Below are 22,287 nucleotides of genomic sequence, written 5' to 3'. Positions count from 1 at the left end.
TTTTCATAGGTATTACATTTTAAATCTTTTATCATGGAGTCATTCCCAGCCATAGCTGCTTTGCAAACAGGACAGATCTCTTCAGATCTTCACAACCATTTATTTCTCTTTATGTTTTTCTCCTTTTTTTGTTTGTTTGTTTATGTGCTTGTTTATTAAGAGCTTGGGTTTGTTTGAAGACTATTTATGTTGTAAGCCTTTTTGAGACATTAATTATCATACCTCCATATTTGATAAATACATTTTTGGTGAATTGTTTCTGTTAAAAAAGAACATACTTTCAATGATCAGTGTGTGTTTTTGCTGTACTGTCACATAAATAATAAACATCCATCTGCCAAAATGTATGAAAACTAAAATCCTCTTCAGTTGCAGTTACAGCTTCATTTGTTGTTTTTGTTTTGAATTAAATTTCCGGTTAAAACGCAGTTACACCCCAGATGTCACAAAGTGATGGGAAATGTGGAAAGAGCCTATAGCTGATGCTAATGTCACAGGTTTGAAATGTGACTTTAAAGGATAAAACAATTCTTCTCCACTGGGGAGTTGCACTGACAGCATGCAGATGGGAACTGCAGTTTAAACGGACTAAACTGATCAGCTAAAACACCACTTAAAACATGTAAAACACGGGTTAAAATGTTTCCTCCTCCTCTCCTCTGCTCCACTCAGGGCTTCAGTGAGATATCATCTGCTCTCCGGCCTTTGCACTCTCCAGCTTTCAGCCTGGCTGTAGGTTGGTGTCTTCCCCTCGTTTTGCCGTTGAGTCTTGTGTACTCCAAGTCTCTTCCACTTTGCTGTTGTCACTGCAGCTGTGCTCCCTGGTCTCCTCTTCTCTCCTGTCTCATCCACTCGACCTGCATTTGTTAATTAGCTGAGAGGATACAGGTGAGGAAAGGCACTCCCACAGACACCAGTGCACCAATCAAAAACCAGAGGAAGCCAAGAAGGAAGCCAAGAGTGTCCCCACCCAAATCAGCACCACCACCAGCACACACACACAATGACAAACATGAGCACTGATGTAAACACATGTATATGTGATTAGATGAGACACTTACCTTGAATGCAGTCTTCCTTGATTTGTTTAAGATTTGTTTCTTTGTTGAACTTTGACCTTTGACACCTTTCCTCATCATGTAAGTCTTTGTCAATCTTTAAATGCAGAAAGTAGAATTTTCTCCCCATCCTCTGAACCTCATGAGCGAGCTTCACACTGTTTTCTTTAAAGTGAGTTTCTGAGAAGATGCTGAAGAAGTCAAACTTTTCAAATCCAACAGGCTTTAGGTATTTGTCACCTGGAAACTTGGTGGTACCGGTACCAGGAAGATCTCAGTGAAGCATTGGGACAGTCTAGATGAGAGTATGATGTAACCTCTGAGGTGGTTTCTACATAACCAGTACAGGCAGCTCACTGGTCCCCGTCATCTATGCCTCTGAGGACATTAACAAAGGTGGATTTGCCAGAGCCAGATTCTCCTGTGATGCCAATATTTAGCGGAATATTATTCCACTGATCTTAGTACTCTTGTGGATCTTTGCAGCTGCTGAGGAAGGTTCGTTGGTTAGCAGCTCTTCTTTACTTACTCAAGTAATCAAATGCATTATCAATAGCACTCTACACAGTAACCTAAATCGAGTCCTGCAATCAGTGATCTTTAATGAGCAGCAAAAACCATCAAAACATGCAAAGTTGAATTCAGACACGTATCCATTGTGTCTTTGTTCCTTTGTAACCTCATTACACGAGACTACTAATACACCACATGAAGAACAGTGCAAAGTTTGTTACATAATATGAAGCAGTGAAAAGCACAGCAAAGCCAAATATTTAACTTGTGTTTTCCCATCAGCCTTATCAGTAAAATCACCTGCTTTACAACAAACATGGAGAGGAGGGGTTTGTTTGTCACTGAGCTGCACCCTTTGGCACATGCACTGGCACTCATTCAGACAAACTATTTCCCTTAGTTTTATCAATATTTAAGTTTTATCAGTTTATCAAGATCTGGTTCAAGCTATGTGACATTTCAGCTTCAAAATGAGAATGTATGGAATGGAGTGCAAAAAAGAGTACTGATATGTGGATACATTTTTAGGCTTTATGGCAATACAAAAAAATGATATCACTCTGAAATCTCTAAATTCATTTATACTTGGAAAATACAAAACAATAAATGAGCAACTGTTATAATAGTGCTGAATTAAGAAGCCTCTGTCATGCAATAAAGTTGAAAAAGTAATGCTATATTAGAGTTAAATAAAATATTGTTATAATTAGATAAATCAAAGCGGAACCTCCGGTCCTTTCATGGTGAAGCACCTAGCTCTGGCCCTAAGTATTGACATTTTGGTTCTTGAGGCCTCTGATTGGCATAAATAATGTGCTACTTAATTACTTTCAAAACTGAAACTGTCAGGAGGTGAAGTGAATAAGAACCCAAATGCAGAACACCAAAAAGATGAAAGACAAAAAGCAAGTTTTAATGCTGATAATCTATGATGGATAGCATCATAGATTTAGAATTAATACCATATCCCTGTGATGCACAAATGAAAAAAAAAAAAAAACACACACACACAGTGAGGATATATCATAATAATCTCAACATTAATACTAAAATATTTAATGATAATAGTGATAGAGTAGTAATAAGAATAATTATGATCACCATTACAATTTTTACATGTATGATTTCCCTTGATTGATGTTGTCTGCTGGTACCCATTAGAAGAAAAAAACAAACCACACATCACTGCTGGTAAGGACCTTTTGACATAAAACAACTGGAGAAGATGGAAGTGTTTCCAATTATCTGTCCTTCACTTGTGTAAATAGGATGACATGGACTATACTGATAACCACATGGTTACTATGAATACAGGAATTATTAACAATAGTGACACACATAGTTTAAGATATATTATCAAGCTATGTTTATAAAATGGATAAAAAAAGGGAAATGCATCACAAAAATAATTAAGAAAGGTTTGTTGCACTATACAGTTTCATCTAAACATTAAATAATATTCCTTACCATTTTAAAAAGATAAAGAGTCATGTTTAAATGTACTATAAACAATTACAACTTTCATTATTTAGCTGCTAGAAGATTATATTTCTTTATATAAGCTATTGGATGGAATGACTAACTGAAAAACGCATGATGCATGATTGCTAAAAATGTGAAAAAATGAAATTACTTTCTGCAATCTTAAATGTACCAATCAATGCCATCTTCATTATTTTACAACACCAAACATAAGTGCGAACTCAGGGCCCTTTTAAACACCTTCTGTGCATCCTCAGCAAGCATGTCAAGGAATTTATTGAGAGCTCTGTAGATGAAGGTGAAAGAGAGGGCCATTGCTGCTGGGATTCCAAGTATTGGAATGAATCTGGACTGTTCAAAGTTGTTAGTAATTCAATGCATACTCCATTGACATCAGATGAGCTGTGATCCAGTCCAGGTTTGAGCTGGTTGGTGCCTGTTGACTCCCTCACAGTCGTCTTTGTCTTGATCCAGTTCAGTTTTAAACATAGTGGTAACACCTATTCAAGATTCCCAATTTTAAGACCTTTCATAACCAATCCCCTCTGTATCTTTCTGAACTCCTTCCTACCCGCACTCCCTCCTGCAGCACTCAGCTGGTACAACATGCCACATGCTTGAGCCAAACTCCGTCTCCTCCTCTCCTCTGCTCCACTCAGGACATCAGTGTGATATCATCTGTTCCCCTGACCTTTGAACTCTCTCCAGCTGACCATCAGTTGCGTCTTTCCCTCGTCTCTTCCAATCTGCTGTTGTCACTGCTGCTGTGATCCCTGGTCTCCTCTTCTCTCCTGCTTCACACACCAAACCTGCGTTTGTTAATCAGCTGAGAGGATACAGGTGAGGAAGGACACGCCCACAGACACCAGTGCACCAATCAAAAACATGAAGCCCAGATGGAAGCCCAGAGTGTCGCCACCCAAAACAGCACCACAACCAGAACCAGTTAACACACATCCCCTCACACATTCACACACACACACACACACACACACACACACACACCACTATCCTATGACACTAAGTCCCTGTGACAGCAAACATAATCCCTGCTAAACAACAGGAATCCTACTGTACTCTATAAATGTACTCTATAAACCTAATAGTAAGAGGGTAGTTTACACACAACATGTAGGTGCAAGGCTGTCGTAAAACAGCGTACATTAGGAAAAAGGTAACACCTGCACACTTACTAAATGCCACATAAGTTTAGGTCACTTCAACCTAACAAAGATCCAAGTAGGATTGGAACATCTTGAATAAACTTGTGTGGCATGGAGTAAGTGTGCAGGTAATACCTGTTTCCTCATGTACTCTATAAACCAAGACCAGCTGGTGAGTTTAGTCAGCATGTCATGCCCTTCTGTAACACATTCATTGGTTAGTTACAGTACATATAGAAGCAAATGCTATCGTTTATCCAAGCAAACTTCTATTGCATTAGCTTCACCCAAGCAGTGTGTTTTTTCCCCGGGGGTTCCTTTTATTAATCTTTACACACAGCTGAAACATGATGAGGGCTTTCTGTTCATATGCTAAGCTGAATAGAAATCGACTGTAATGGACAGCTCATCATTTAAATTATTTTACTTTATGTTAATGCTGATTTATCACACTGAGGTTTCCAAACCAAGGGGTCCTTTTAAACAGCCTCTGCGCATCCTCAGCAAGCATGCCCGGAGATATATTGAGAGTGCACATCGCTCCCATTTTTCAGCAAATTCACTGTCTTCCTGTCAAATATTGTATTGATTTCAAGATTCTCCATTTTAAGACCTTTCATAACCTATTCCCTCTGTGTCTTTCTGAACTCCTTCACACCCACACACCCTCCTGTACTCCTAAAGCCTCTTCTGCGATCCAACACACATCACCTGCTGCTCTTACGATCATCAAATCAAGCACCTTCAGCCGTTCTGCCTCTCTCCTTTGGAAACTCTCTCCCACTAAACATTTGATATATTGATTCACTTTCCACCTTCAAATCCAGTATGAAGACACACTTTTGAAGCTAAATGATCTAATGGTCACACACATATCAATAATTGCAGTGATGATGAAATTAAGATGATTTTTACCTAATCTTTTTAATTCTTTTCAACTTATTCTATTAACTTATTACTGTATATTACTGGTTTAAAAAGCACTATTATTATTAATAATATTATTATTATTATCATTATCATTATTTTTATAATATGAAAGAAGCATTGATAAATAATGCTGAAATTGCATTTTTCTTGTCTATGATCTTTATTTGCACAATGCACACAAAATTAACAGTATATTGACACTGGCCTCATTCTTGATATTTCTTATGCATAAAAACAAATTACGGATGTATCATAAAACTATAAACATTAGTACTGACATTTTTAATTATAAAAGTGACACAGTAGTAAAAACTGCTGCAAAGACACAATGACACCCATCACTGTAGGCAAAGGCCTTTTGGAATAAAACGATCATAGATGACAGTGGTGTCTCTAATAATCTGTCTTTGACTTGTGTAATTAGGATTACACTGACCATACTGATATGTACATGGTTACTATGAATACATAAACTATATACAAATATGACACAAACAGTTGGATATATTATCATGCTTTGTTTAGAAAATGGTTAACAAAAATGGCAATGCTTTGCAAAAATATTCAAAAAGTGTGTTGCAATATACAGTTTTTTAATATAAAAATGTCCTATTTTAAAATGATAAAGAGGCATGTTTTAATGCACTCTTAGCAAAACACACTTTCAATTCAAGAGTGATTAACACCTATATAGAGGCCATTAGATGGAATGATCAGCTGTACGATGTAAAATGCATGATTGCTAAAAATGTGCAGCTAGAATACAAGTTAATGATTTGAATACAGCATTTATACAAATTAAAAACACACAATGCAATCTCCTCTTAATGATTACTCAGAAGCTCTCTGCTGTTTAAACTATGCCATTGAATGCCATCGTCATTCACTTTACATCATACTGAGGTGTTCAAACCCAGGGCCCTTTCTAACACCCTCTGTGCATCCTCAGCGAGCATGTTGAGGATCGCTTTGAGAACTCTGTAGGTGAAGGTGAAAGAGAGGGCCATTGCTGCTGGGATTCCAAATATTGGAATGAATCTGGTCACTTCCTCTGCTGCCAATAATGTAGCTGCACCTCCAACTTCAGCAAGCAGCCTCAGGACAAGCTCTGGTGTTATATCTACACCAGCCAGTGATGAAACTATGATGTCACGCAGATCATCCAGTGGCACATGTGCATAAAAAGAAAGTCTCCGCAGTGACGGGCTATCAAGACCAAACCCAATTACCCATCTTGTAACAACACCAACCAACAGGCTTATGTCAACAGCAGCAGAGAGACCAGGAACTGGTACAGCTGCTACAGCTGCACTAAGTGTTGCGAAGTAATTTATTTTGGAATCAAAAGCCTTTTTCTTCTTGTTGATGACGTCCAGGCTGATGTTGGGCATGGCCAGCAGCAGAGCATTTCTCTTGTGTGCAGGAAGTTCACTCTCAAAGGTGTTCAATAACAGAGGGAAGTCATACAGGTGGGGATGATGGTTGGACACCAGGAAGACTTGAGGAGAGACCACACCTTGTTTTTTCAGACCTGGGTGACAAAAGAGAAATAAAAATTATGATAAGATGTAAAACAATTAGAGTTTAGAGTATGGTGGTGTTGCTTTGTATTGTTATTTAAAAAAATAACAAACTGCATCACACTGAAAGTGTGAACTTTCTCCACCCTCCTGTTAAAGTCAGTGTCCCAGATAGAAAGTTTTGTTCTTCCCATGATCCTAACTGACCTCCTTCAAATTACATTTTTATGTCATAATCACAGATTTTACATCTCAATTTACAAACATTCACCAATATGACAGCTTTATTGGTCAAGAGAGGCGGCAGATTGGTATCAATAACAGTCTGTGATTTTATTTACATATCTAATGTTTGCCTATATTTTGTTAGATACTGCAAATATATTAGCTGAACTATTTTACAATTTCACTTTGTGACATTAAATATTTGTAAAGGTGCCTCTGTAACTTTTGACTGATGGTTAAGTGAGAGAAGACTTAAGAGACTATTCTCTCACTCTTTACATCACACTCATCTTTACAGCGAATGTTCAACTAAGAAAAAACAAGAGTATTTCAGACTGTAATATATAATTATGAGAAAAAAATCTCATGAATACAATACATTGTTTGCATTTACAAAATATAGTTTATCCTCCATCAAATAGATCTGAAAAATAAAGTCTACACTGATTCAGAAAGATAAATGTCACAAAAACTCATGGCGTTCTAGATGTTTCTCCATGTTTTAGACTTTGTTTTAAAACATTGAGATGAAGTTTTTCTTTGCAAAATTTCAATGTAACTATCAGAATTTATTACAAAATAATAGTCTGCTCTTTGAGCTTAAATGATGACTGCAAAGAATAACAGCATCCCTTCAGTCCAAATTTTCTGTGCAGGTCAATTTGTCTCAGTAAACATCTGTTGAAAAACAGAGACCAGGATCTGTCAAGAGAAACCTGGACTGTCCAACAATGACTCGACCTCTTCATCACCTCAGCTACCAAGTTTTCCACTATCTGTCATTAACTGAGTTGTTTACACTGTGAGATTTCTAATAGGTGTATTTTGGGAAACTAATACTCCAAAGAAAAGAGAATAAAGTGAGCTGGAGTCAGAAAAACATAAGCACTGATGAAAAGACATAACATCATTACATAAGACACTTACTTTGAATGCAGTATTCTCTGATTTGTGAAAGAGTCGTTTGTTCATTGAACTCTGAGCTCCGACTCTCTTTTTCATCACGTAGGTTATGGTCAATCTTTGAGCGAACAAAGTAGAACTTTTTCCCCATCCTCTGAATCTCCTGAGCAAGGTTTGCATCATTTTCTTTGAAGCGATCAGCTGAGATGATGATGAAGAAGTCAAACCTTTCAAATCCAACAAGCTTCAGGTACTTCTTAGCTGGATAACTGATGGTGCCAATACCAGGAAGATCCCAGAGTGTAACATTGGCACAATTTGGATGGAGGTATGGTGTAACCTCCGTGGTGGTTTCTGTAACACCAGTAGGGGCAGCTCCTTCATCCTGTTTATTTATGCCTCTGAAGGCATTAACAAAGGAAGATTTACCAGAGCCAGACTCTCCTGTGATCCCAATATTTAGTGGAGTGTTATTCTCCTTGTCCAAATACTCCTTGATCTTTTTATCAGCTAAGGCTCGATTATTGCTTTCTAGTGCTTTTTTAATGTCTTCAGTTAATTCGCGATCAAATGGATCTCCCATGGTAATCCCTGAAAACTGGAGAAATAGAAGTTAAAAGTCATTATCATTTTTTGGGAAATGGTGGAATACTTAGTCCTACAATAATAAAACATCTACATAGATTCTTATATACAATATAAATCTGACACGCACACTTAATTTTTAGAAATCCTTTTTTCCTTTAAAATATATAATGATGCAGTATAACCTCGAAAGCAGCAGATGCGTTATACTGAGGTGTGCAATTTATAACACAGACGCAGGTGAAATCTATTCACATTAACCATTATAATAATAAACATTATGATACAGTGTATCCAGAGGCATCATAACGGGGTAAGCAAGGTAGGTAATTGCCTGAGGCCCCGAACTGGAATGGGGCCCCCAGAGACGGGCATTAGTCCATATCATGACAATATGATGGACTCCCCTAAGACACTGCAACGACAACATGTCGGGAATCTCCCTAATGGGGCCCCCTTCTAGCTGCTTGCTGCTGCTGGTGTCAAACACATGTTGAAAAAAGAAGCACACCTATCCTTCAGGGCATGTGAAAAGACAAATAAACAAGAGGAGGATAAAAAAAAAACAATGAGACAGTGGTAAGTGACAATGTGTTACATTAAAAAGTAGTTATGCCACTTCCAAGGTGCCTCTTGCCTGTGGTTCCCAGAATATCTAGAAACGCCCCTGAGTGTATCATAAAGTGCCTGTTTTAGACAGTTATAAACAGCTTTCTATTATGTTTCATCAAAATAAAAACTTGTCTTTTTCTGAATATTGGAAGCTACTCACCCTGGAGTCTTAATGTTGAAACAGATGAGACAAGAGTGCACCACCCTGAGTTATGAAGTTGTTGAGCTGCAAGAAAAATCGACATCCAGCTTCCTCACCCCTGTAAAAAAAATTTAGAAAAGCTTGTCAAGGTTCAGACATTTATAGTGAAGACAGTGACCAATGAAAACATCTAACTATTTATGAAGGACAGTTGATTGGTTCTCTGTAGCAGCTGACTTTCAGGAAACACACACAGTTACAGGAAACATGCAGAGATAAAAACACCACACCCTGCTGGCTCTGCAGGTGATAACACTTCACCATCGTCTTCTGACTTGACAGCTTTTTGGTATTTATTAGTTGTTGTGTTAGTAATTTCTGGTTCTTGGTGTAAGTCAATCCATCTTCATAAACAGCATAAACTATAATATGAAAAAAATAGTAGTTACTTTGTTAATAAGAGCTTGGGTTTGTTTGAAGCCTACTGATGATGTAAACCTTTTTGAGACATTAATTATAATCACACCCTATTTGATAAATAAAAAATAAAGATTTGGAAGAAGAAGAAGAATGAGAATAAAACCATTTTTCACCCAGAGAGATGAGGGGCTTCCTTTGAGGAAACCATAAAAGTTGTTAGTAACTCAGTGCATACTCCATGTTTGACATTAGACTGGTTGAGATCCAGTTCAGGTTTTGGCATGTTGATGCCTGTTGGCTCCCTCACAGTCCTGTTTGTCTTGATCCATGTCAAATCTAAACATACTGGTGACACGTTTCATTCCTCTGCGTCCTGTGTTGTCTACCCATGTCTTTACATCCTGTGCTTTTATGTTTAATTATGAAAATATCTTTTAAATTTTCTTGCTGTACTCTGATGTATTTCTTCAGGTCTACAGCTGCTGAAGTGAGTCTGACCAACTTTTCTAACTTGATTTGGTGTGTTCAGTGTGTGTTTTTGCTGTGCTGTCACATAAATAATAAACATCCATGTGCCAAAATGTGTGAAAACTAAAATCATCTTCAGTTACAGTTACAGCTTCATTTGTTGTTTTTGTTTTATATTTACATTTCCGGTTAAAACGCAGTTACACCCCAGATGTCACAAAGTGATGGGAAATGTGGAAAGAGCCTATAGCTGATGCTAATGTCACAGGTTTGAAATGTGACTTTAAAGGATAAAACAATTCTTCTCTACTGGGGAGTTGCACTGACAGCATGCAGATGGGAACTGCAGTTTAAACAGACTAAACTGATCAGCTAAAACACCACTTAAAACATTTAAAACACGGGTTAAAATGTTTCCTCCTCCTCTCCTCTGCTCCACTCAGGGCTTCAGTGAGATATCATCTGCTCTCCGGCCTTTGCACTCTCCAGCTTTCAGCCTGGCTGTAGGTTGGTGTCTTCCCTCGTTTTGCCTTGTGTACTGCAAGTCTCTTCCACTTTGCTGTTGTCACTGCAGCTGTGCTCCCTGGTCTCCTCTTCTCTCCTGTCTCATCCACTCGACCTGCATTTGTTAATTAGCTGAGAGGATACAGGTGAGGAAAGGCACTCCCACAGACACCAGTGCACCAATCAAAACAACCACCACCAACAGTACGAGTCAACACAAATCCCCTTACACATACACACAAGCCATCACCGTGTGACACTAAGCCCCTGAAACTGAAAACACTGTCCTTGCTGAACAACAGGAATCCTGTCGTTCTGTATAAACCTTGTTGAAAGAGGGTAGTTATACACATCATGTAGGTGTAAACCTTTAAAAAAACAGCGTACACACTTACTCCCTGTCACACAAGTTTAGGTCACTTCAACCTGACAAAGACTCAAGTAGGACTGAGATATTGCAATTATATATAATTGTATATAACATTGCAAAATTTCTTAAGTGATAAAAACATAATTGGACAAGTTTACAGATCACCAGTAGATGGCAGTATTTGCATAATGATTTCTGTTTTATTAGCATTGAACTGAAGAAAATTTAACAACATCCAGTATTTTATGTTAAACGGACAGTACTGTGGAGAACTCAGCATGTTGAGGTCAGTGGGCTTAACAGGGAGATACAACCGTGTGTCATCAGCATAACACTGAGAGAGACACCACCAAGGGAGCATGTACTCTGAGAACAAAATCCGTCCATGGATTGACCCTTGAGGCACACCATACTCGATATGGAAAAAGGGCATTAACAGTGGACACTGACATTAAGTTGTTAACAGAGACAAAGAACTTCCTATTTGACAAATATGATGAGAACAAGTTAAAAGCAGCATCAGACTCGCCTACCCGGTGTCTCAGTCTGTCTCAAAGAAAGCTGTGAACAGTTGTGTCAAAGGCAGCACCTAAAGAGCACTAATAAGAGAAAATTAAAACTATCTTGAGCCCACTGGATGGAGGAATCAATTGCAAAATATATGATGCATGTTTGCTAAAATGTGCAGCTATGAAACAAGTTTAAGATTTGTTTATTGTAGTTAAGAAAAGTATAATACAATCTACCCACAAAATAATTCAAAAGCTCTTTCTGCAGTTCTCAATTTGCCATTAAATGTCACTGCTTTTCACTGAATATCACAGCTAGGTGTTCAAACCCAGGGCCCTTTTAAACACCCTCTCTGCATCGTCAGCAAGCATGTCAAGGGATTTCTTGAGAGCTCTGTATGTCAACATAAAAGAGAGGCTCATTGCTGCTGGGATACCAAATGTTGGAATGAATCTGGACCCTTCCACTGCTGCTAGTAACACAGCTGTGCCTGCAAACTGAGAGAGCAACTTCAAGACAAGGGCAGGAGTCAGTTTTGGTGCAGCAAAAGGTGAGACTTTGACAGCAAGCAGATCATCCACTGGCACATTTATACATTCAGCCAGTCTCTGCAGTGATGGGGTATCAAGACCAAACACATTTACGTATTTTTTAACAACATAAACCAACATGCCCACATGAACAGCAACAGAAAGTCCAGGAACTCGTACAGCTGCTACACCTAAACCAAGCAGAGCATAGTACTTTATTTGGCCACTGAAAGCTTTTTTCTTCTGGTTGATAACCTCCAGGTTGATGTTGGGCATGGCCAGCAGCAGAGCATTTCTCCTGTGAGCAGGAAGTTCTCTCTCAAAGGTGTCCACTAACAGAGGGAAGTCATACAGCTGGAGACGAAAGTTGGACACCAGGAAGACTTGAGGAGAGACCACACCTTGTTTCTGGAGACCTGTGAGACAAAAGGAATAAATCATAAGATGATCAGATAAAACATAATTAGAACTTTTAAAATGTATAAGATGATATGCATATCTAGGGACACATTATTGAATTCTTATTTTGGATGTTTTTTCCCCTGGCCCCATAAACTTAGGTAAAGTGGACATTAAAAAAAATCTGTTAACCTTCTCCACACATTCTGTTCAAGGTCCCAGGTCCATTTGAGAAGTTTTATTTTCCCCATGATCTGAACTCACCTCATCCAAACTATGTTTTTAATTCATCATCAGTCATGCAATTTAAAAACGATCACCAGAATGACAGCTTTGTTTGTCAGGTGAGTGACGGCTTTTAATGACTTTCAGTCTTTGATTTGTTTTAATGTTTGTCTTATTTTGTAAGATATTGCAAATACATCAGCAGACCTGTGTTTTCTAGAGTCACATGAATATAATGACAAACATGAGCACTGATGTAAAGACATGTATATGTGATTAGATGAGACACTTACCTTGAATGCAGTCTTCCTTGATTTGTTTAAGAGTCGTTTCTGCGTTGAACTTTGACTTGTGACGTCTTTCCTCGTCAAGTAAGTCATTGTCAGTCTTTGAACGCAGAAAGTAGAACTTTTTTCCCATTCTCTGAACCTCCAGAGCAAGCTTCACATCATTTTCTTTAAGGCGAGTTTCTGAGATGATGATGAAGAAGTCAAACTTTTCAAATTCAACAAGCTCTAAGAACTTGTCAGCTGGAAACAAGGTGGTGCCAATACCAGGGAGATCCCACAGTGTAACATGGGGATAGTTTGGATGGAGGTATTCTGTAACCTCTGAGGTGGTTTCTACAAAACCAGTAGGGGCGGCTCTCTCATCCCTGTGATCTATGCCTCTAAATGCATTAACAAAGGTTGATTTACCAGAGCCATACTCTCCTGTGACAGCAATATTTAGTGGATGATCATTCTCCTTCTCCAAATCCCTCTGGATCATTTTAACAGCTAAAGCTGGATTATTGCTTTTTAGTGCGTTTTTAATGTCTTCAGTTGATTTGCAATCAGTTGGATCCTCCATGGTAATCCCTGAAAACTGAAATAAAAGTTAAAAGTCAATTTGTCTTTTAGAAAATAGAAGAAAATCTAGTCCTGCAATGACCAAACATCATGCACATATAATCTTAAAGAACAATAAAAAATCTGACATGTACATCACATCTTTAGAAACTCCCTCCTCCTTTTAAATATCATATGATGATGCAGTATAAACTCAAACACAGCAGATCAGCTGGGCATACTAAGGTGTTCACATTACAACACAGAGGATTTTGACATCTATTTATATTAGCACAGTTTTAGTGAGCATGGTGATGTTCCTGTTTAGACAGTGATAAGCAGCTGCCTCATATAATTAGATTAGACAAGATTTAACAAAACATTAGAAGCTACTCACCCTGGTGTTTTAATGTCGAAACAGACGAGATATAAGTACACCACTCTGAGAGGTACTGTGTGTTGTTGAGCTGCAAGAAAAGCCCACATCCAATTTCTTGAGCTCAAGCTGTGATAAAGGGGACGGCGACCATTAAAAACATCCTCCTACAACTCACAGAAAAGTGATTGGTTCACTGTAGAGCAGCTGACTTACAAGAAACAAACTGGCTTACAAGAAACATGCAGAGCTGAGGGCAGCACACCCTGCTGGCTACTATCTGCAGGTGACTGATACTTCAGCACTGTCCTCTGTCTCTACAGATGTGTGGTAGTCTTTACATGAGACATTACATGAGACTACTAATACACCACATGAAGAACAGTGCAAAGTTTGTTACATAATACGAAGCAGTGAAAAGCACAGCAAAGCCAAATATTTAACTCATGTTTTCCCATCAGCCTTATCAGTAAAATCACCTGCTTTACAACAAACATGGAGAGGAGGGGTTTGTTTGTCACTGAGCTGTACCCTTTGGCACATGCACTGGCACTCATTCAGACAAACTGTTTCCCTTCAATAAGTTTTACAGTTTATCAAGATCTGGTTCAAGCTATGTCACATTTCAGTTTCAGAATAAGAATGTATGGCTTGTAAAGAAATACAAAATAGAGTGTTGAAACGTGGATACATTTTTAGGCTTCATGGCAATACAAAAAATATATATATCTCAGTATTTTAAAAACTCTAAACTCATGTATGCTTCTAAAATACAAAACTTTGAAATGGACAACTGTTACAATAGTGTTAAATTAAGTAGCTACTGTCATGTAATAAAGTTGAAAAAAAGTAATGTTATATTAGAGTTAAATAAAATATTGTTATAATTAGGTAAACTAAAGCGGAACCACTGGTGCTTTAATGTTTAAGTGCCCGGCTTGTCTCTAGCCCTAAGTATTGATGTTTTGCTGTTACTTAAAGCCTCTGCTCAATCTAGATGTCAGTACCTATTAGCAGAGTTAACCTGTTACTGCAGTGCCTGTAAATTTGAGAATTTATTCACTTTGAGCTTGAAACAAACCAACAGCTCTACAGTTTATGTAAGAATGATATTAACAAGTTGCAGTGGTGCTCCTTTTAACTAAATGGTCATGGTCTGGAGCCCTGCAGATACAAAAAAACTCATGAGAAAGTGATCTGGACTAGTGGAGGAGTGTGTGTGATGAATTATGTTTGTGAGTGGGTTTTTTTGGGACGTGTGTGTCTGTGAGAGGAAGAGAGGTCGTCAGGAAACTACCTGCACCTGGGGAGATCTCCTAATTCTGCCCATCTCTTTTGATCTCTTGTGGTTTAAAAGCTGACATAAATCAGAATTTTAAAACTGAAAGTCCCAGTTTACTGTGACAAATATCAGATATCCAATACATTCAACTCAAGTAAAAAATAACTGTTTTCAGTTTGTAATTCATCCTGACCTATCAAAACCTACTATTACCTAGTATTCATCATGAACTCCAGTTGACCCAAAATTTAGCTGCCTGTATTGTCACTTGATCTCCCTCCACAGATCACATCACTCGTGCTCTACAGCAACTTCACCAGCTTCCTAAATACTCATATTCATTTCAGCATTCTCACTTTTAAGACCCTTCATAACCGATCCCCTTTGTACCTTTCTGAACTCCTTCATACCTACAAACCCTTCTGTACTCTAAGTGCTTCCACAGCAATCCAACTCACATCACGCTCTGTTTGCTTTACATCCATGGACTCAAGAGCCTTCAGCCAAAACTCTCTCTGAATTAACATTTGCAAAATTTATTCACTTCCCCATTTAAATCCAATATGAACATCTGATCTAATGGTCACACATATAATGACGTTCGCAATGATGGGGACATGATGATAATTTTTTTAAATTCATCTTTTTAATTGTTTTTGGTCAAGTTATTTTAAAAACTTTATACTGTATATTACTGATTTAGTTGACTTTATAATCTGTGAATATATTGCTTCTTATTTTTAACTGTCTTATAAGGCGTCCTTGAGTGCTTTGAAAGATACCTATAAATAAAATTTATTTTTATTATTATTATTATTATTATTATTATCATAAATAGAAATATGCATTGATAAAGAAAATAATAATGAAAGTGCTTTTTTTTTGTCTATGATCTTTATTCGCACAATGAACAAAAGAATTAACACCATATTGATACTGGCGTCATCCCTGTGATATACTGATTTTTTTTTTTATCAGTAAAAGTGACAGAGTAGTAATAGCAATCATGATGATTAAAATAACAATTAACATATACATTTTAGCTTGACTGACATTGTGTTGTAATTCCATACAGGAACCCTTGAAAGGCAGCAAACACTCATCACAGTCATCTGCAGGTGCACATAAGACACAATAACCCATTTCACTGGATAAGACCTTTGGAGCGAAAACAATAAGACAAGACAGTGGTGTTTCTAATACTCTGTCCTTCCCTTGTGTAAATAGGAGTACATTGACTATACTGATAACTAAATGGTTACTATGAATACAGAAATTATTAACAATCATGACACAAAAAGTTTAAAGTATATTTTCAAGCTGTGTTTAGAAAATGATTAAAACGTGGGAATCCATCACAGAAAAATAAAAAGTTTTGTTGCTCAGTAGTTTTATATTAACATATAGTTAATTCCTTCCCAGGATAAAGAGGCATGTTTTACTGTACTATAAGCAATAAGAAATTTAATATCTGCTATTACAAGACTAAATAACACCTATAAAGAGGCCACTGGATGGAATGATCAAGTAGAAATGTATAATGCATGATTGTTAAAAATGTGCAGCTAGGATACAAGATTATGATTTGTATACAGTATTTACAAAATTAAAACAAAAAAATGACAAAATACAATGCAGTCTAACCATAATAATAATAAAAAAAACTCAGCAGTTTTTAACTGTGCCACGAAATGCAGTTGCCATTAACCTTTAAGGGCCCTTTCAAACACCCTCTGTGCATCCTCAGCAAGCTTGTCTAAGAATGTTTTGAGAACTCTGTAGGTGAAGGTGAAAGAGAGGGCCATTGCTGCTGGGATTCCAAATATTGGGATGAATCTGGACCCTTCCTCTGCTGCCAGTAATGTAACTGCACCTCCAACTTGAGCAAGCAGCCTCAGGACAAGCTCTGGGGTTATTTTTACTACAGCCAGTGGTGAAACTATGATGGCAATCAGATCATCCAATGGCACACCTGTTCCATCAGCAAGTCTCCGCAGTGATGGTTTATCAAGCCCAAACCCTTTAACATATTGTGTAACAACATAAACCAACAGACTCAAATCAACAGCAGCAGAGAGCGCAGGAACTGGTACAGCTGCTACAGCTGCACTACTTGTTGCAATGTATTTTATGCCAGAATCAAAAGCCTTTTTCTTCTTGTTGATGAAGTCCAGGTTGATGTTGGGCATGGCCAGCAGCAGAGCACGTCTGTGTGCAGGAAGTTCTCTCTCTAAGGTGTTCAACAAGAGAGTGAAGTCATACAGGCGGAGATGTTGGTTGGACACCAGGAAGACTTGAGGAAAGACCACATGTTGTTTTTTAAGACCTGTGTGACAAAAGGAAAAAATTATACACATTCATGTAACAAACTGTGTCTAAGCTTCTCTTTGCAAACTTCCAATAAAACAATATCAGACTTTACTGCCAAAATGGCAGTCGGTTCTATAAGCCTAAATGATGACTGCGAGGAAAAAACACATCGTGTCAGTCCAGATTTTCTTTGCAGGTCAATTTGTCCCAGTAAACATCAGCTGAAAATCAGAGACTGTGACCTTCCTAGAGAAATTTGGACTGTGCTACAGAGGATCAACCACTTTATCATCTCAGGCACAAAGTGCTCCATTATGTCACGTTTTAACAAAAATCTATACTCCCATGAAAAGAGAACAAAGTATATTGTAGTCAGACAAACATAATGAAAAAAATAAGCACTGACATACGGACATATAGTTCTTCAGTATGTTTTGTGTGTGTGATTTGTTTTTATTATTGATATTATTCTCACGATTATCATATGTGATTATATGAGTCACTTACTTTGAATGCAGTATTCCTTGATTTGTTCAAGAGTATTTTCTGCGTTGAACTCTGACCTCTGACGTCTTTCCTCATTACTTATGTCAATGTCAATCTTTGAGCGAACAAAGTAAAACTTTTTCTTGATCTTCTTAATGTCCGTTGCAAGCTTTGCATCATTTTCACTGAAGCGATCAGCTGAGATGATGATGAAGAAGTCAAAATTCTCAAATCCAACAACCTTCAGGTAATTGTCAGCTGGAAAGTTGGGTGTGCCGATACCTGGAAGATCCCAGAGTTTGACATTGGGAAAGTTTGGATGGGGGTATGGTGTAACCTCTGTGGTGATTTCCTTAGTAGAACCAGTAGGGGCGGCTCCTTCATCCCAATCATTTATGCCTCTGAAGGCATTAATAAAGCTGGATTTACCAGAGCCAGACTGTCCTGTGACAGCAATATTTAGTGGAAGATCATTCTCCTTGTCCAAATACTTCTGGATCATTTTAACAGCCAAGGCTGGATTATTGCTTTCTAATGCTTTTTTAATGTCTTCAGTTGATTTGTAATCAATTGGATCCTCCATGATAATCCTTGAAAACTGAAATAAAAGAGAAGTTAAAAGTCATTACTGTCTTCTGAGAAATAGAAGAAAATGTTTTCCAACAATGACTTTAAATATCAATAACAATATGGTATATACATTACATCCCTCTTTCTTTAAAATACTGCATATAAGCTCAAACACAGCAGATCAGTTTAGTGTACTAAGATGTGTACATAATAACACAGAGGAGGATGACATAATAATGTGCCAGTTATAGACACTCATGGGCAACTGTGAGACATGTTTCATTAAAAGTGAAAGTAGGGAACATCTGCTGGTTTAGTGGACTAAGCAGGTGCCCCATGAATAATAGTATTGTCCATGCCACAGCAGTTGTGAGTTTGAGTCCAGCTCTTGGCCCTTCGCTGCATGTCATCCCCTTTCTCCCCTTTCACACTGCTAATCTGTTCTATCTAATAAAGGTAAAAATACCATAAAAAACAATCTTTAAAAAAGAAAAAGTAGGCTTTTTCTGAATATTAAATGCTACTCACCCTGGAGCCTTAATGTTGAAACAGATGAGACAAGAGTGCAGCACCTTGCAGAGCTGCAAGAAAAGTCGACATCCAGCTTTTTCACTCCAGCAAGGAACTTTAGGAAAGATTGTCAGAATTCAGACATTTATAGGGAAGACAGCGACCAATAAAGACATCCTACTTTGAATAAAAGACAGTTCATTGGTTCTCTGTAGCAGCTGACTTACAAGAAACACACACAGTTAGAAGAAACATGCAGAGCTGCAGACACCACACCCTGCTGGTGACCATCTGCAAGTGAAAACACTTCACCATCTTTTGTGTAGTGTAAGTCAATCCATCTCTGTGAAGAGCATAACTTAACAAAAAAACAACCAACACATCAACCAACCAAAAAAATAAACACCAACCCACACTTTTAGTTTGGGAGACACTGTCTGATTGCCTAATTGAATGTTTTTATTAGACCTGTGCTTTTTCTTTTATTTTGTAAATCTAGCACTGGGTTACTTACATTAGTTTCGGATTTCAAGCTTTTTCAATGATCATCTAATCTTGTGTTTTATCTGATGTTACATGTTTAGAGTTATTTCCTTTAACATCTATTGGCATAGCACAATGATTGCTTTGCAAACAGGAAAGATTTCACCTGTTCAAAACTTCAGACCATATTTTCCCTTCATGTTTCTCTCAGATTTTTTTTTAAACAGCTTGATCTTGTCTGTTGATGTTGTTTGTAAGCCTTCAAGACATTAAATATCATACCACCCTGTTTTATGAATAAATTACTACTACTGCTAATAACAATAATGATAAGAAGAATAATACAATGCATACTCCATGTTTCACATTAGACCAGTTGTGATCCAGGCCTGGTTTGAGCCAGTTGGGGCCTATGAGCAATTACCAGTAATATTAATTTCAGTTAGGCTATGCTAGTTTGCAGAGTTAGTGACTCTCTGTCTTGCTAACAGTAGCTGAGATGGACAGTGCATCTCCTCTCTGTGTGCAACATGCTTGCTGTGTTCTGAAATATAACCGTGTATTACCTATGATAAAGGACAGCAGGGGGCAGTATGTGCATAAATTGAGCTCTAACAAAGATAATGAGAGGCACATTAGGCAGCATGCATAAGCATATGCTCATGCACATTAAAAAAAAGAAGAAAAAACTCGCCCTTCAGGGCTAACTTCTGTGGACGCTGATGTGAAAAATGAACCTTTGTAATTTCATTTCATTTTAGAATTTAATTATAATTTAATTTTAAATTGTTCTTGGGAATCACGTCATCCCGTCCTCCAGGCTAAAAAGGGAAAAGGACCATCCAGATTGTTACCAGCTAAAAATTCTAAGCCAGAATCTGTAATGGTATGAGGGTGAGTTATTGACCATGGCATCATGGGTAAGTTGAACATCTGTGATGGCACCATGATTGCCATACATGTTTGGAGCAACACATGCTGTCATCCAGACATGTAAGGGACATTTCAACCCGCAGTCAGACCTTTCTCTCATTAAAAATGTGTAGCACATTATGAGCACAAAATACAACCGAGACCCCGCACTGTTGGCCAACCAAAGTCATAACCAAGAATGGGAAAAATGTAACTGTCAAAACTTCAACAATTAGTGTCCTGAGTTCTCAAACACTGACTGTGTGCTATTAAAACACCACTTTGATGTAACACAGTGTTGTACATTCCCCTACATTTTACACAGCATTACAACTGTTTTTTGGAATTGGGGTTGTATGACCCTCTGTAGCAGTAAATGCCATTTCCACAAATGAGTGACAGGATATTTAAAACACTATTATTCTAGTTTTGTTTTGATTGTTAGTTTTGATTTTCTTATTTTCTAAAATCCTACAGTTTTTAAACAATTCCTTTTATTCCTCTGTCCAATCTGTAGTTGTACGTTTGAAACACTTAACACAATTAGCACAAAATCATTCTGTTGCAGACCATACCAATAATACAAATGATGTTGTTTTAACAGAATATGCAGTCTAATAATACATTTGTAAATTATTAAATTCTCTTACACAAGCTTAGCCAACATCAAACCAATAAATCCCTCTTGTGTTGTTTACAGATGCTTACACAGTGTACCTAATGTTCAAAAGCTTAAATGTAGTAGACAGCCTCTAGATCATTGAAACACTGAGAAATAGATCACTTCAGTAGTGTAAAATAGACCAATCCTAGCTTCTAATCTCAGGTGAAGACATAACCAATCCTTGAAGTTATTTCAATAACATGGACATATACAGGAAAAAGTGGGCTTTTTGCATTTATTTCAACTACAAGATTGGATTTGTTTGTTGTATTAGGTTAAATGTACACCATAATTAGAAAACAACAATTATTATACTGTTACTTTTACTACAGTAACATTATGTACACACTATTTTTAAATGTGCCATATTTCACTTCACCTGATGATATTACACTGTGGTCTTCAGAGCCAAGGCCTTTTTGGAGATCCTCTGCATGCTCAGGAAAACTAGAGAGCTTTGTAGGTGGAGATAAAAGAGAAGGTCATTGCTGCTGGAATTCCAATTAATGGAATAAATCTGGACCCTTCCTCTGCTGCCATTAACGCAACGTCACCCATAGAAAAAGACAGACTCTTAATGATAGAGTTGCTGCTTATTTCATTTGCTGCCAGCGGTGCTAACATCTCTGCTCTAAGAACGCTAAAAGGCACACGGGAACTGAGAGCCAGACTCTGCAGTGACTTGATGTCAAGACCAAAAGTAACTTGGTATACTTTGATGGTAGCAACCAGCATGGTTACATCAGTGGCAAAAGAGAGACCAGGACCTGGTGCAACTGCGATGAGTGCAGAGAGAGAGGCATGGTGCTTAATTTTTTACCCTAAGGCATCTTTCTTCTTTTTGACTATGTAAAAATATTCCTTCCAAATAATACAATTAATAAAGCTAAGTTTTAGTTAATTTTTATGCTGTGATTTGTCAATACCAATAATTTCCTTTCATTATAGTAAATTATGCCTGATATGAGGACTGTCGGTTAAACTGATCAATAAAAGACATGAAAAATCTGACACAAACTATGCCTGGATGTTGTTGAGTATTTAAACCACCAGAGGTCACTGACAATTCATGATATTTAATCAGTTTAAGGAGTTTTGCAAAGTAGTGGTAAACAGTGAATTTTTCAGTGAGATGCAAGTGCAGTCAGTACAGCACAGTTTATTGTTTATTATTTTAAGTGTGTTTTTTACTGAGTCAGTCATTTAAAAAATGTCATAATGTAATGACGTGTCCACAGGATAGTAATGGAGGAACATTAAATTTTACTTTTACAACCCTCTGATATGACATGGAGAATTCATTGA

The 22,287-nt window shown here is 37.6% G+C and overlaps 4 protein-coding genes and 1 pseudogene across 4 annotated transcripts in view; all 5 read right to left on the bottom strand.

The window, feature by feature from the left end:
* Nucleotides 1-9,234, bottom strand: part of LOC148187492 (interferon-inducible GTPase 5-like) — a 49,755-nt gene extending 40,521 nt beyond the window's left edge. Inside the window, exon 1 of the mRNA XM_088087364.1 lies at nucleotides 9,152-9,234. The gene's annotated coding sequence lies outside the window, so the exon portion shown is untranslated. The remainder of the gene's footprint in view (nucleotides 1-9,151) is intronic.
* LOC148187493 (interferon-gamma-inducible GTPase 10-like) lies at nucleotides 688-3,668 on the bottom strand (annotated as a pseudogene).
* Nucleotides 5,288-9,291, bottom strand: LOC121966979 (interferon-inducible GTPase 5-like). Its single transcript, XM_088087365.1, has 3 exons — nucleotides 9,152-9,291; nucleotides 7,819-8,392; nucleotides 5,288-6,677 (listed from the first exon to the last, which is right to left on the bottom strand). The coding sequence occupies exons 2-3, from the start codon at nucleotides 8,375-8,377 to the stop codon at nucleotides 6,040-6,042; spliced, it is 1,197 nt and encodes a 398-aa protein (XP_087943491.1). The 5' UTR covers nucleotides 8,378-8,392; nucleotides 9,152-9,291; the 3' UTR covers nucleotides 5,288-6,039.
* Nucleotides 9,292-11,075: 1,784 nt separating this feature from the next.
* LOC121953368 (interferon-inducible GTPase 5-like) lies at nucleotides 11,076-13,945 on the bottom strand. Its single transcript, XM_042500416.2, has 3 exons — nucleotides 13,787-13,945; nucleotides 12,853-13,426; nucleotides 11,076-12,351 (listed from the first exon to the last, which is right to left on the bottom strand). Exons 2-3 carry the CDS (start codon nucleotides 13,409-13,411, stop codon nucleotides 11,720-11,722), a joined length of 1,191 nt encoding a protein of 396 aa, XP_042356350.2. The 5' UTR covers nucleotides 13,412-13,426; nucleotides 13,787-13,945; the 3' UTR covers nucleotides 11,076-11,719.
* A 1,977-nt stretch (nucleotides 13,946-15,922) lies between these two features.
* LOC121953369 (interferon-inducible GTPase 5-like) lies at nucleotides 15,923-19,085 on the bottom strand. Its single transcript, XM_042500417.2, has 3 exons — nucleotides 18,942-19,085; nucleotides 17,865-18,441; nucleotides 15,923-17,373 (listed from the first exon to the last, which is right to left on the bottom strand). The coding sequence occupies exons 2-3, from the start codon at nucleotides 18,424-18,426 to the stop codon at nucleotides 16,751-16,753; spliced, it is 1,185 nt and encodes a 394-aa protein (XP_042356351.2). The 5' UTR covers nucleotides 18,427-18,441; nucleotides 18,942-19,085; the 3' UTR covers nucleotides 15,923-16,750.
* Between the last annotated feature and the right edge of the window lie 3,202 nt (nucleotides 19,086-22,287).

The sequence above is a fragment of the Plectropomus leopardus genome, chromosome 14 (genome assembly GCF_026936395.1).
Source record: "Plectropomus leopardus strain MGB_pleo_1.0 chromosome 14, ASM2693639v1, whole genome shotgun sequence".
Lineage (NCBI taxonomy): Eukaryota > Metazoa > Chordata > Actinopteri > Perciformes > Serranidae > Plectropomus > Plectropomus leopardus.
This window is presented reverse-complemented; position numbering and strand designations above follow the sequence as displayed.